The sequence below is a fragment of the Crocuta crocuta genome, unplaced genomic scaffold (genome assembly GCF_008692635.1).
Source record: "Crocuta crocuta isolate KB4526 unplaced genomic scaffold, BGI_CrCroc_1.0 scaffold431, whole genome shotgun sequence".
NCBI classification, from domain to species: Eukaryota; Metazoa; Chordata; class Mammalia; order Carnivora; family Hyaenidae; genus Crocuta; species Crocuta crocuta.
In genome coordinates, this window is record NW_027528859.1 from 1,807,849 (window position 1) to 1,823,736 (window position 15,888).

The window sequence follows — 15,888 nt, forward strand, 5'->3', positions numbered from 1 at the left end:
GTAAGGTGGGGGCAAGGAGGAGATTCTATCTCTTCTAGCTGGACAGTGAAGATGCATCCAGAAGTTTCTTTATAGACTTTTCCTCGTGTGATTATATTAGTAACTTTTATACTCTTAAGTGCCTTTGTTTTCAGTCCTTAGGGATTGATTTTTTTGCTGTTGTTGATTAATTTTCTTTTTAAAACATATACAACTTTTAGATGATTCTATAGTCAAAACTATGTGAGGGGCGCCTGGGTGGCTCAGTCAGTTAAGCATCCGACAGGCTCAGGTAATGATCTCGCGGTTCGTGGGTTCGAGACTTGCGTCAGGCTCTGTGCTGACAGCTCAGAGCCTGGAGCCGGAGCCCTCTTCTAGTTCTGTGTCTCCCTCTGTCTCTGCCCCTTCCCGACACACAATCTGTCTCTCTCTCCTGCAAAAAGAAATAAACATTAAATTTTTTAAAAAAATATGTGACAAGTAGAGAATTTCTGGACCTGATACAACTTCCCTCTGTTCTGGTCCATGCCCCTCCTGTAGATAGCCATTTTTGTTAGTTTTTTATTTAGGATTTCTCATTCCAATATATGTAAGTGTGTGTTTTTATTCCTCTTTCTCTTTTTTTAATTTTTAAAAACATTTTTTAAAATGTTTATCATTTATTCTGAGAGACAGAGTGACAGACAGAGTGCAAGCAGGGGAGGGGGGGAGAGAGGAGGAGACACAGAATCTGAAGCAGGCTCCAGGCTCTGAGCTGTCAGCACAGAGCCCGATGTAGGGCTCGAACCCACGAACCGCGAGATCATGACTTGAGCCGAAGTTGGACACTCGACTGACTGAACCACCCAGGTGCCCCTCCTCTTCCTTTCTTTTATGCCAAAGGGAATGTACTGGATATGCTATTCTGCACCTTACTTTTTTCCCCCAGAGCTCACTGTTTTCCCAGTATATAAAGACATTTCTGATTTTTTTTATAGCTACAGGACACCTTTGTAGGTGGATGTGCTATCGTGTGTATGGCCAGTCCTCCACCAGTGGATATTTGGGTTGTTTCCGGTCTACTGGAGTAACCTGGGCCGCATGTCATGTGTGCACCAGTGTGAAGTGGGATTTGTGGGCCCAGGGAATGCATCTGCAATTTTTCTGGAAAATAATATTTGCTGAATGAATGAGAAAACGAATGAATGAACTTGATTAAGAAGAGCAGAAAGTAAAAGGCCAATAACCAAATGGAGACGTAAGATGATTAGACTGAATAACTGCCTTGAAAGAGGCTGGTTTCAAACCCCTCTGCCAAAGTCTCGGAGGGCTGCAGTTTTCATTCTCTCGCCTCAAGAAAGAATCCCGCCTTGGTTTGTCAATTAAGTGCAGAACTGCAAACTCGTGAAATGGTGGAGCTGAAATAAAAAGCCGCCCAGTGCCATCTCCTTATTTTAACAGCGAGAAACCCCAGGCCCAGAAAGGGGGGGGGCAGCAGAAAAGTGGAGAAGAAAGCCCAAATTTAGTTCTGTCCCACCTACTTGAGTAAACAGCACGTGAAATATCTGCTTTGTAATAAAGCACAGTTGTCTGCAGATTCTACCAAGAACCAAGTGTAATTGCACTACCAAGAGAGCCCCTGAGATAGTTCATGAAGAGCCCAGTGGTTCAGACCCCTGAGCGCCTTTGGTCATAATGACATCACCTTCCACAGAGCCCTCGGTGTACATGGACTTTGCTTCACATCTTTTGTGTTATTCTAGGGCATTCACATGTAGTCATGATGATAAGTTGGATCAGGTGGAGGCTTTGACTGGCTGTGTGCGTTCTGGCGATGATGTGGGTGGTCATGCTTGCTGGGGACAGTCTGAAATTACATAATCATGGCGTTGGTGGCATTCTGTTTTGATTTGGAGCAGGCAGCATGGGGCGACAAATGAGTTTAGCCCAGCCCAGCTGTGGGCTCGAGCTGTGAGCGGGGGCAAGTCCCTGGTCCCCTCTGGTCCTCACGGTGTAAAATAAGGAGTTGTTAGACACGTTCAGGATGGCAGAGACATGAATGACGTTGGTGCCGTTATTCCCGGTCCTGTGCTACCTGCAGGCATGACTAATTGATCACCGCACGCTCTTCACTGACTTAACCCACTTCTTTTGCAGCCACTGTCAGCCTGCTCATGATGTCACATAGGCTCCAGCCTACTTACCGTCTCTCGCTTGAATGGTTATTGAGGATTACCAGAAAGAATACAGGTGCTCAGCTAAATTTGAATTTCAGACGAATAAAGAATAACCTTTAGTATAAGTGTGTCCCCACTATTGCCAAATATGGCATCCCTCTTACTTAGGCCATTTCTACTTGTACAGTTAATTTTCTCTTTTAAATGTAATTAATTTCTTTCATTTGAGAGATCTATCTACCCTGCCTGTGGTACTTCTGACAGTGCTCATTCTCCAGTGCCCCGATAAGAGTCTAACTCCTGCTATATTGTTTAAATTCATATTATGACTTAATCTGATGGAAAGTGATGGAGATTTGTGGAGATTTTTATTTCTGAGGACTATATTATATATTTTTATAAATAGTTTATTGTCAAGTTGGTTTCCATATAACACCCAGTGCTCATCCCCACAAGTGCCCTCCTCCATGCCCATCCCCCCCTTCTCCTCCCCCCCATGAGGACTATATATTTTTATAAGACTCCTTAATGAACCTGCAATCCAGCGGTTCCTTGATCACATAGACCCTTGGGCATACCACTTTATTGTTAACTTATTTAGTATTCCCCCTGAAATACACTCATCCTTTTATTTAAAGACCATGAATGGAAAATCAGTATCATTTTCTAAGAAGATAGTGTGAAAGTAGGAAAGAGAAAAGATGCCTGTGAAGATATAAAATATTAATCTGGGGCTCAACTAAAATCATTGGGTTTACCACCAGCAGTACACACAGGCCCCAACACTGACTCATGCCACCCCCTGCTGGTTTGGGAATCCCCTTTATGACCCTGATAGATATATGACTCTTCAGCATCTCCTTGAATACCTCCAGTGATGGACAACTCAGTACTTTGCAAGATTTTGATTCATTCTTGAATATCTCATTATCAAATACTCTTCTGTATATTGATCCATATCAGCCTCCCCGAAACAGTCATACATTGATCCTCATTTTCTCCCTGGGACCTCACACATGAAGCTTGCTGCCTTTGCGTTCATTCATACATTCATTTATTCAGCAAATATTTGAATGCTTCTTATATGACAGCTTGAGTTGTTATTATCTTACAGGAGCATTGGGGGAAGTAAGGATGTACCTACAGTGTGATAAGCTCTGGTGGGGTAGGGTGGAGGAAGACCAGCTGGCCTAGACTGAGGGTGGGGGGAGGGGGGGGAAGCTTCTTCATAGGGGAGTGAGAGAGGCCTGATAAGATCTGGGAAATAGAGGACTGGTATGAGAGGGAGAGAAAGGAGGCTGAAAGAGTAGAAAAGGTGAAGGTGAAGGGCGACCACACCAGGTGGGTTTTATAACCCTTGCCTTCCATCAGCACAGGGATCTATTTCCTAGAAAACATTTTTACATCCAAGTTCTCAATTAGTTTTTACGAGCCTTGGAGAGTTAGGCAAGACAGGACTTATTCTCTCCCTTTCACAGGTAAGAAAACTGAGACCTAACATTGCTGGCAGACTTGCAGCTGGTATATGGAGAAGCTGGGCCATGTGTCCGTGCTCATGTCCTTGCGCCCCAGCTCCAGCCCCGCTGGTCCAGAATGACTTCCTCTACCCTTTCGAAGAAGACTTCACGTTCTTGGAAAGCACCTTTGAATATTTTATCTTGATTCAACTTAATTAATTTTCCCCGGACTGACCATGAAGCAAATCTCAGAGGTCTGGAGTCCAGAGTTCTTCCGCTCCCTCCCCTGGTCATGGGAGGCGTTGGCTCAAGGGTGAACTGAGCCCAAGATGAGCCCTTTTTTTGGAGACCTGATGTCCCTGAGATCCAGCCTTCCCATAGCAAGGGGAAAAAACAGTACTGGGAGAACTGAGGGCTAGCAGGGAAGGCTCCCTGGAGGAGGTGGCTATGCGTAGGCCTGGGCAGATGAGTAGGAGCTGGCCCCAAAGAGGTGGGAGGATCCAGCAGACAGAAATGCCGCATCTCTTTCACTGCGAGCATCGAGGTGGGCCCCAGCACACCTTTCTCCTCTTATAGATGTGATGTCAACCTATCGACTAATTAGAGGTGCTAAATTGACATGAGGAGACATGATTTTTGCAGTGTGGTAATTAAAAGGCAGTTGGCTTCACAGCTGTCATCACACGAGAGCACTTCTTACCCATAAAGACATCAGCTGAAAGCAAAGTGCAAAGGAGCCGAGGAAGCCGAAGAGGATTCTAATGTAATTTGCTAATTTCCTACATTTGTCACCTGTACAGCTGCGAAGGGAAAATGGAACATTTTACCAGAAGTTTAAGAGAAAATTAAAGACATACATTCTAATTGTACACAACTAGACAAGCAATATAATCATCATTATTTTTTTAAATTAACAAGCCATTTTACATTTGCCAGATTAGGATTTAGAGGGCTTGATTTAGAATTGCGTCTCTGCCTGGTGGCAGCCACGTGTCAGCGAGTGAACCCATTCATTCACTGAGGCACCTCACCTGTCCAGTGGGTATACTCCTCTTCCTGCTGCCTTCCACGGGGTTGAGGTGTCCCTAAGGGAGGAGCTTTGTAAGTTAAAAGGCCTTTCATAAGGATAAGGAATATCATCTAACCCTCGTAACGTCTAAGTCTGGAAGTAGTGATCTGACATTAGCCATCATTCACTGGGTGCCGGTACTGCTCTGATCCTGAGATGGGAGTGCGGTGACATATGTCACCCTGGGTTACAGAGAGGGAGACAGATCCCAAAAGGTGAAGGAATGTTCCTGAAATTGCATAGTGAGTAGTGCACCTGGCGCTTAGACCCAACCCATCCAAACTGAAACCCTGAATTCCTACCCTTATGGACCATACTACTTTCTCAGCACTAGCTTGATTTTGCTTTTTCTGTTTTACTCCTATTTCTGACTTAAAAAAGAAAAACAAAGGGATTTGAGGCAGTACTCTTTGTTTTCCAATCTTCTTTACATAATATAATAATAGAAATGCTGAGGTGGGGAACGAAGGAGTAAAAAATTACAGGATGCCACATAGCAAAAGATTGTATCTAAAAGAGCAAAAAAGTAAATTACCTTGTCATTTAATATTTATAAATAAATAAAAGCTATTTTTTAAACTAGGTGATGGGCAGTGGAATCTTGGTTTTGGTATTACTCCTTAAGCTGAGCATGTATATTTCATACACTTAATACAGTTACATGTAGTTTATATTTCGTGATAAAAGTTTAAAAAGAAAAATATGAAGAATTTTCTCTTAAATAAAAAAACCAAATATACGTATGAGATCTGTTTCACATAATTGAATTGGACCACCTTAGGGAATCGAAAGCATAATAAGCCAGTGGTTCAGTATTATTGTTGTTTCTTTTAAGCAAGTCTCATTTTTTCTTCTCCTTTCTTTTAAATTGTGCTAGTTGCTTTCTCTTCTTGTACCGGGTGCCTCCCTAGGAAGCAGCCGTGAATTTTGGAAGAGAGAGCTGCATGCCAAAAAGGAAAGTCCCAAGTTCAAGCCCTAGCCTTTGCCACTTGCTCACGTGTGACTTTAAGTCACATGCTCAGCCTCTCTGAGGTTCAGTTTCCTTATTTATAAAATGAGAGTAAGACTGTCTACTCTACCAATATGGTGGGTTGTTGCGAAGATCAAAGTTAGACTAAAGAAGTAAATGTGTTTTGGAAATCGTTAATTATAGAAGCATCATAGTCCATGGAGAGAGCAAACACTCGTTCATCTCCCTGCTCTGCCTGAGGCTGGCTGGGTGACCACGTGCCAGTGACTGAACCTCTGTGAGCCTCGGTCTCCTCATCTGAAAATTGCAGATCATAGCAGTGTCTGCCTCATAGTATTGTGTTGCCCATTAAGTGAGAAAGTGAATGCTAAGCCCTTAATGCAATGTTTGCCCCACGGTTCATCGTGCAATAACTTCAAGGAGTCAAAGCACCTGAGCTCAAATCCCAGCTTTGCTCCTTCCTCGCTGCATGGTCTCAGGCATGTCACTGTACCTCCCTGAGCCTCAGTTTCTCCATGAGGAACGAAGACAGTGATGCCTCCTCTACCTCCCTCACGAATAGTTTTGAGCCGCCCCCGAAGAATATAGCATGAAAGTGGGTGGTGGGAGCAGGCTGATGTACGCTTCTGAGTGATTAAAAACTAACACTCATTAACAAAAAGGAGAAATGATCGTTCCTTCGGTGGGTCCAGCCCGGGAACTCTGACCAAAGAGGCCTCTGACCTTAGAGCAGGTGTCTGCACGATGCCCCGGCAAGCCCTTTGCGGGAGTGGGGCTTGAAGAACCCACCCAATGCCAGGCATTCCTTTCCCGTCGTTAACTTGGGAAATGCTTTGCAGCTGCTCTGCCTCACATTAACCTCACGGGCATCTTTGGAGAGGCACTTTGTGTCCAAACAGTCCTTTGCCGGGGCTGGGTGCAGCGGTGACCTGGCGCAGACCTAAAGCAGGCCCGAGTTCCCAACGCACCCAGCCCAGTGCCTTTGTATACATCCTGGCACTGGCCACAAACAGGGTTTTGTCAGAAGCTTCCTGAGAAAGTTGCATTCCATTCATCTCGGCTGAAAGGGACCCGAGATGACAAATACTTCCCTCATTTAATTACAGAAACAGTCAGCAAACCCATGGAAAGAGATTAAACCAAGCAGAGAAAAGAGCAGGCCTCCATCCTAGCCTGGCCCCCTTGCTTCTGGCCCCAGTTTCTCACCTAGGATTTAGCGACGAGGGCCGCTCTCAGATGTACTCTCCACCTGAAAAGTGCCTGTATCTCTGCAGGAAAGTTAAAGTCAGAGGCCCCAAAACAGGGAAAGAATGAATTGCATTTAAGCAAGGATTCATCAGTGACTCGGAATTTAATAAAGATCCTGAGGTTGGGAGGTGTATTTACATTTTTCATCTGGGCTTACATCTGCGAAGAGAAGTGAAACACAAAGGCAATTATCTGAACAAATCAGATCAAATGAAACGCATACCCACACAAAGCGAACAAACTTCTTCATCATTTTCCTCAACTGGAGGAAGTTGTTGGAGAGAAAAGCAGAATTGTGTGGTCGCAAGAAACCTTTGAAATCCTTTGTCTTATTGGGGCACCTGGGTGGCTCAGTTGGTTAAGCGTCCGACTTCGGTTCAGGTCACGATCTCACAGTTTGTGGGTTCGAGCTCCGCATCGGGCTCTGTGCTGACAGCTAGCTCAGAGCCTGGAGCCTGTTTCGGATTCTGTGTCTCCCTCTCTCTCTGACCCTCCCCTGCCCTCTCTCTCTCTCAGAAATAAATAAAACATTTTTTTTAATCTTTAAAAAAAAGAAATCCTTCGTCCATCATTTTCAGAGGTGAGGAAAACAGACACCTAGAAGAAACGATGCCTTTGTTCTCACAGTCCTACAGACAGGGTTGAGCCCGGTTTCCCAGGTCCCTAAAGTGACCTTGTAGTGGCCTCAGCTTAATGTTAAAGTGACTCATGGTTCAGTATGCACACCCTAAACTTGCAAAGTATTTCATGCCAGGAGAGAGATGCTGATGACTCTCTCCCCTTCCTACTCTGCTGGTCAAGGGGTGCCCCCCAGAACTGAAACTTGCTGTGTGTGAGAGACTTTGGAAACGTTGGAGTCTGCTGCCTCCCTGCTGTGCTACTGGGTCTCAGAAGAAGGAGCAGGCCTTCAGGGTTGGATCATTGCCTCATTTCACCGGCCTCATCTCACCTGCAACCAGCTCACAGTTCAGAGCTGGTTGAAGAAAGAGAGCCAGATGTGAACTTCAAAGCCCAGTTTCATAGTTCCTATACTGACCTTGCACAACTATATCCCCTTTCTTTCCGTGGTTTCTCCGGCTCTAAAATGGATGGTGATTCCTACCTCAAAGAACCAAGAGGCTCTAAGATTCTAGGTATTTGGCAGCTTCGATGATTCTAAAATAGATGGAGCTACACTGATAAAATCCTACAAACCTTTGCCTCCAGCCACTCTGGACACTGCCTCATAAAATAACAATTGTTCTGAAAAATAACACACTGACTTCTCTCTCTCTCTCTCTCTCTCTCTGGACACTGCCTCATAAAATAACAATTGTTCTGAAAAATAACACACTGACTTCTCTCTCTCTCTCTCTCTCTCACACACACACACACACACACACACACACACACACACACACAATCTGTGTTGGAGACCCAGGGCTTTGCCAATCAGAAAATTGGACAGCTACACCTCTGCTCAACAGTTGCTGACCTTTGAAGCAACCAAGATGCTTTCTTCTCTTCATTTTCATCTATCTTTGTAAATTCAAACAAAGCTCCAAATTGCTAGGGAGAGCTGTGTAAGGAGAAGACAGGAGGGCGTTAGGAGTGCAGTGCATACTGGGAAGCAGAAACCTCCCAATACAGTTTTATGGGCAAGAAAGAAAAACCCTGGCAGCAGTGTGTGATGGAAATGTAATGTACTGTGTTGATTCAGAATATCAGAAAATTAGGCACCGAGGGCAAAGCTGTCACCTCGTTAATGTAGAACAGCAAAAAGTGAGAGCCTCTTGGATACTAAAGACTACGCCCAAATACTTCTTTTTCAGTTTTCTGGGTAAAGTATTCAATTATAATGTAAAAAGACAGAAAAGAGGGCCAAGGGCAATCCACATATTATGTTATTTGATAAGCCACATCTGAAAAGACCTGCCTTGCTTTTGACAGTGAGCACATTAGAGACGTCTTACATTCAGCCTTTGAAAAAATATTGCAAAAATAATCAAAGCAGAAAAAGCAGAGGAAGAGTCCACCTCTGAAAATGTTCTGTTGTAAGATAAAGAAGAAAACTTCCAAAATGTATTTAGCATCCTCAATCATATGCAGAAAAAACATGGTCTCCATGAGTTAGCCTGAGATAAGATGTCAGGGTGTGATCATAAAAAATTCTTAGGAAATGGAAAATCTCAATAACACAATAAAAATATATTAGAGACAGGAAAGCTTAAACCTGAGGCTGTTGAAAAGCAGATCAACAAACTCATAGAACAAACAAGCTAAGTGGCTGAATTGTTTATGTACAGCTACTCAACCACACTGCAGTCAAAGGTCTGCAGAGTCGAATAATAATGATGCACCACCATATCCCAGAAAGATTAGCAAAACGAGGAAAGCAATAAGATGCTCTTGGGAGATGCAGAAGACAAGAGCCAAGAGATTATATACTTTTGGTATAAACTACATTTATAGTATATATAGATATATTTTTTTATGAGTTGAAAGACCTGAGGTGTATTGATTGAAGGGTTTCCCTGTGTTTCAGACAAAATCAAGAATGTCACACCAAGATCTGTCTTGGCCATTTTTTTTTAATTCTAGGAGTAAAGAGCAAACATTCATCAGGGATCCAGGCAGAGGACACCAGATGACCAGATAACTACAAAGGAACAAGAGTCAAACTAGCCCCAGATTTCTCATCTGTATCACTTTGTAGTTTCATAGGGGAGAAGGGTAGCCCAAGAATTTTATACCCAGCTAAATTCTACCATGTATGTGTCAAAGCAACCGAGGGACATCCTCAGCAAGTTTTCAACCACTTGCCCTTCTTAATAATATTAAAAGATACTCCAGCAGTTTGAGACAAGAAGCAAGATTAATATATACAGAATGGAGAAGAGTAGACATGTAGTCTGAGTACCAAAGAGGACCTGAGGAAATAAATAGGAAGCATACAAAAAGAGTAAGACTGCAAATAGGATGGTAAGTGCAAGGTCAAGAACTTATTACAGCAATAATCATATGTTTTAAAATCCATGTGCTCTTTTCAAGAAATATACACTTTAAAATAGTCTTAACAGAATGTAAATAAAAGGAGGATCAGATCTGTGGCAGGCAAATGCAAGTTTAAATGAAGTAAGGGTTTCAATATTATGCAGGATATAATGTAAATCAAAAAGTAATAAAATGACAGAAGGGTTTGTTTTACCCTGACAAATATTTTAATTCTTAGTTCATGTAATGATGATTCAGTGCCTGTGTTTGGACTAGGCAAAGATATACATTGCTGAAAAATAAAGATATAATTGTAATAAGCTTTTATGCTCAGATCAACATAAAATCAAAGTCTATCAAACAAAAATTGTTGAAATACACGGAGAAATTGTCAGAGACAATAGAGAAAAATGCAATGAGTCTTCTAGTCTTTGACAGATCAAGTAAACAGAAGTACAAAGCATGTGATCATGATACGTTGGTTGATTATATCTGTTATGCATAAGAAGTCTGACAAAGACTTTTATAGCTTACAAATTGAGACTGCATTCTCTTTTCCAGCCACCATGGAACTTTTACAAAAATTGATTGTAGAGTGGGCCACAAAGAAAATCTCAATAAATTCCAAAAGCAGACACTAAATATGCCAGATTCTCAAAACAATGCGACAAAACTAGAAATGATAACAAAACTATAAAATAAATTTAAAAGTACTCTCCAAAATAAATCCTTGGTTTGGGATTAACTCAGAGCCGCAGTCATCTTTGTCTGTTTAGAAACAAACTTGGTTGTGGAGGTGCATGGGTGCCGCAGTGAAGCCAGATAAGCCTCTGATTCTCGATTTCAGCTCAAGTCATGATCTCACGGTTCATAAGATGGAGCCCCAAGTTGGGTGGTACAGAGCCTGCTTGGGATTCTCTCTCTCTCTCTCTCTCTCTCTCTCTCTCTCCCTCTCTCCCTCTCCCTCTCTCTCTCTCTCTTTCCCTCCCCCCTGAAAATAAATTTAAAAACTTAAGGAAGGAAGGAAGGAAGGAAGGAAGGAAGGAAGGAGGGAAGGAAGGAAGGAAGGAGGGAAGGAAGAAGAAAGAAAGAGAAGAAATGAACTTGGTTGTGTGAAATAAGGCAGGAGAGCCCAGAAACATTAGGCATTCCAGTTAGGGCCATAAGAGTGACTGTGCCTGGAAGGAAGGCCTAGCCTAGCAAGCACATAGGATGCAAGTGGGCAGCCTTCAAGGGGAGAAAGAGCACTGGCATTGGAGTCCTGTAGACCTGGATTGGAGTCCCACTTCTACCTCTTACTGGCTGTGGTGAATATGTGAATATCTTGCCATTTTTAGGTTTTAGCCTACTTATTCAAAACTAGGGATGCTGAGCTATGTTCATGGCTCTCAACCCTCCCTGAGAATCATATCACCTGCAAAGTTTTTTAATAATATTGACGCCTAAGCTCTAGGTCCAGAGATCCTGATGCACTTGGTTTGGCGTGGGACAAAGGCATCATATTTTTAAAAATCTCCCCAAGTGATTCCAATGTACAGCCAATAACACAATTCCAATAACACAATAAAAATATATTGAGAACCCCAGAACTAGATGACTACTCGAGTTCCCCTGGTTCTGAAATTCAGCAGCGCTACGAGGCATGTACAACCTCTGCCCACAGAAGAAAGTTTTAGGAGGCTAAAGCCAGGGGAACGGTGGTGCAGAGCAATCCAATCAAAGTGTGCATTATCTCAAATGGGGCAGAAAATGCCAGTGCCAGTTAATATTTTGCACCCAACATGATTTAGACTGGGGGCATATATTGTACTCCAAGCCCATTGTAAACACAATGGGCCATTTATTCACTGAACAGTAACCACTGTAATTACCTACAGGGCAAACATATGAGGTTGTTCAAGCAACAATTAATTGTGGACCTGGAATTGATGGGACAATAGCGATAAAGTATCAACCAGAGTGTGATTCAGAAATCACATCGGAAAACCAGTATTTCCCAAATTGTGTTAGGCAAGCATTTTGGGGGGAAACGAGGGCACTTACACCATCCCATGTCCTGAAAGAGTTACTCCCCAATTTTTCTGATCTCTCCTTCTTACACTGGTGACTGTAGGAGGCTTGAAGTGTTTTAATTTTGAGAGAAAAGTCACAGATGCTGTGTTCAAGGAGACTATAGAGAACGTCTATTTCTTGTGCTCACCTGGGACCCAAATGTCACCTGCAGGCAGGAGTGCTGACCTTGTTTGGGTTGTAGGACCCTCTCTGTGAATCCAATAGAAGCCATGGATCCTCTTTTCAGAAAAATGTGCATGTCAATAATGCACACGTGCCCACACAAGCTTTTTCATATAGTTTTTGGGGAGCTCACAGATGCCTTGGATCCCTTCTGTAGTCCCATTAGGTCATGGTCCAGCCCCCACGTGCATATCTCCAGAGCAGAGATCTCACGACTTCCACTGCTGGGCAACTCTGAATGGAAGCCTTCCTCAGTGTGTCCAGCAGAGATCCTCCTCTCTATATGTTCTTCCCATTCATCCTTATTCTTCCTAGAACTTTTTAAAACAGTCATTCTATGCTTGACCTTTACCAGTCTTGGGATGATGTCCCTCTCTCTGTGAGGATCTTAGAAATTCATTCCTACAGGTACCCTCTAGCTCCAGGGGACAGCTGATGGGATATTTTATGTTCATCTCCAACAGACGGGATGTGTTGAGGTTGCTGATTGGGTGCAAGAGATGCAGGGGTACTAGGTAGTGGGTGTCTACCCTTTGAGTCAGACCAGGAAAGGATAAGGTCTCCCCTGCACCACTCTGTGGAAGTCTTGGGGGGCGTGGCGGGGGGGGGAGAAGGAGCACTTCCTCAGGTAACTGGGGGGGCAGTAAAAGCATCTTCAGCTGAGTCCTGAGGGCTCTGGATCTACTGGATCCTGGATGCTGAAATTGGACTATGGGATGGATTAGGTCTAGAGCTGCTGCGAGCATGGCAAGGGCTTGGGCAGAAAGCAGGTGGCAGAGTGAGCTTGCCTCGGCTGTGTCTTCTCTGGGGAAGGATTTACATGAAATGAAAAAAGGAAGAAAAAGGAAGGGAGGGAGGCTGGCTGGAAGGAAGAGAGGAAGAGAGGGAAGGGGGAGTGTGGTGAATGACAGACTAAAAGAATTTAATAATCTCAGTGGAGGAAAGGCCTTTCTAAATATGACGCAAAACCTGAGGACATAAAAGAGGAAAAAAATGATAAATTCAACCACATTTTTTAAAAGTCTCTGTGTCAAAAGTCACTGTATGAAACATAAAAAGAAAAAGTACAAACGAGGGGGAATTAGCAACTTCTGTTGCAAAGGGCTAGTTTCATTAATATAAAGGATCCCTTCTACCAACCAAGAAAAAGACTAAGAATCAACTTGGAAAACAGGTAAAGGATGTGAACGGTTTCCAGAAGCAAACCACAAATTGCTCTTGAGGGTAGGAAAAGGTACTCTGCCTCACCTCTAATAAGGTAAATGCAAATTAGAAGTGCAAGAAGATACCATGTTTCCACCTTCACACAACAAAGATCAAAAAGTGTGATAAGCACCTTCTGTGGATGAAGCCAGGAGGAAAGAGAGAGCAGAGATCAGAGGAAATGCGACGGAGGAGGTGACATTTAAGCTGGGCCTTGGAGGACAGAGAATTAAAATCCAATTTAGCAATTTACTGGCACTTAAAAGACAGAGAACGAATAATAAAGGGGAAGATAGACAGATTTGACTACTGAGTGTAAATTAAAACACACACACAATGAAAAGCAAACAAACTGGTATATTTGTAGCCACTGCAATAGTTTGAGTTCGGATGCTTCACATATAAAAAAAGTCTTCATTAAATTCAGTAAGAAAAGCATTAGAATACCACTCAAAAATAAGCAAAGGACATGACAAAGCAACTCCTAAAATAGATCATACTACTAGTTAACGATCCCATGGAAATGGGCTCAACATTATGCACAGCCCATGAATGCAATATGATTCATTTTCTTAGTGATAGATCATTATAAGATTATATAGAGAAATGTCTTATTTCTCTCTGTTGTGATGACTGTGGAGAAATAGGCCCTCTAATTATACCTGGCTGGTGGGTGTGTAAATTGATACAACTTGGGGGGGAAATAAGTATTAAGTCTTTAAAAGTTCATACCTTTTATCTGGGAGATTTTATATCACAGACTCTATGCTACAGAAATAGCCTAAAATGTGGGGAAAAAGTGCTCTGCACAAAGAAGCTTGTAGAATAATATGACAATAACGACAAATTACGAACAGTCTAAATGCCCCCAAATTAGAGAGGATTTGGTAAATCATGATATGTTCATATGCTGGAATATGATGCAGCTATTAAAATGTTTGTAAGAAGTTTTGTTTTTTGTTTTTTTTTTTAACAGGATGGCTTCGATGCTTGTAGGATAATGTGAAGGGTGGGGAGGAGTTCAATTGTGTGTGTAGAATGATCTCTCAAGAACCTCTCTTAAAAAATCACTGTGCATGGGAAAGGGGCAGAAGGATTTAAATATTATGTTAATGGTGGTTCATTGGTGAAGGATAAATTATTGGCACATGTTTTTCCTTCTTCTTTTGCATTTTTAAAACCTTCTCTTCATTATAATGTGTTACTTTCACAATAAAAGGGCTTAAAGAATATCTTGCCCCGTGTGTGCGTGCCCCACATCAGGATTTGGATCTCTGTGCCGTTCAGAATGATCCTGGGCTCACAGCCGCGAACCCACCAGTTTAAGGTGTTGTCTCTTTTGTGTTTTCCAGCTTTCCTTCGCTGCGACCACACCTGTTCTGGCTGATAAGAAAAAATACCCTTATTTCTTTCGGACTGTCCCATCGGATAACGCGGTGAACCCAGCCATCCTGAAGCTGCTAAAGCATTACCAGTGGAAGCGAGTGGGCACGCTGACGCAGGACGTGCAGAGGTTCTCCGAGGTAGGTTTGCGCGCTCTCACCTACCTGCTAGCTGCTGTCTCCTCCCGCCAAGGTGAGCTAAGGCTCAGTCAGGGGCGCGTAATACCGCAGGGCTTGTAAGCATGCTTGCATTAGCAGGATCACAGCCGTCTTACCACTGACAAACTAGAGCTGGTGGCTGAGGAATTTGTGCACCAGAGAGGTGAAAACCATCCAAGAGAGCTCCGGAGCGAAACCTTCCCTTCTGTCGTGTCTTTCGTCTAAATCATGTGGCTTATTCCCCTACTGGCCCTGTAGGCGTGCTGTCCTTGTTAGATGCTGGGTGACCGTCTAAAATCATCACGTGCCACCAAGAGCGTTTCTACAGTGCAGGGAGTCTGGGGAGGAGCTGGCTTAAATGAAGGCTCTGGCGTCATCGTGGATTGGTGGGTTTATTTGGGGTTTTATTTGTTGTTTATTTTAATGGCTTACACACAGACATCATATGTGGTGTTTTAGGGTTTGGTTTTGTTTTGTTTTTTTGCAAAAAAAGTTGAATATATATAGTAAAAAAAAGTAAAAGTGTTGCTTTGCCCAGCCCTCCTAAATCCCACTCTCTCTGCCAAGTGAACTCCTTTGAGTTTACTGTTCATCTGCCCAGAACGTTTTCAATATAGTATTTAAACCCAAATGACTTCCTACTATAAATTTTGGCTTTTTTCACTTTACTACAGATCTTAGAGATCTTGGTTGACCTCATTCCTATTAATGGGCCATGGTGTTCTGTCTGATGGATAGATGGTAATTTGCTGAATGTGTGCAGCGTTTTGGTATCACAGCCAGCACCTCCCCGCCTTGGTGGGCATCTCCGTAACAGATTGTTAGAGGTGGAATTATTAGATCATTTAAAATATTGTGACAAACTGACCTCCAGGGAGGCCGCTCCGATTTCTAGTCCCACCAGCAGTGTGTGAAAATTCCCATTTCCACGCTTCTTTACTAAGAGTGGATATTAGGAAATGTTTGAAAGTTTTCCCTACTCAGGTGTGTGCAGAATGACCTCTTGCCTTTTTTCCCGTTCACCGTGTAGCTGCTGCTTTCCTCTTTCGTCCCGCAT

At 43.0% G+C, this 15,888-nt stretch overlaps 1 protein-coding gene across 1 annotated transcript in view; it reads left to right on the forward strand.

Moving 5' to 3' along the window:
* The window catches only part of GABBR2 (gamma-aminobutyric acid type B receptor subunit 2), a 351,725-nt gene that overhangs the window by 129,334 nt on the left and 206,503 nt on the right, over positions 1 to 15,888 (forward strand). Inside the window, exon 3 of the mRNA XM_077756059.1 lies at positions 14,643 to 14,865. Within this exon, the coding sequence (XP_077612185.1) occupies positions 14,643 to 14,865 (223 nt within the window). The remainder of the gene's footprint in view (positions 1 to 14,642; positions 14,866 to 15,888) is intronic.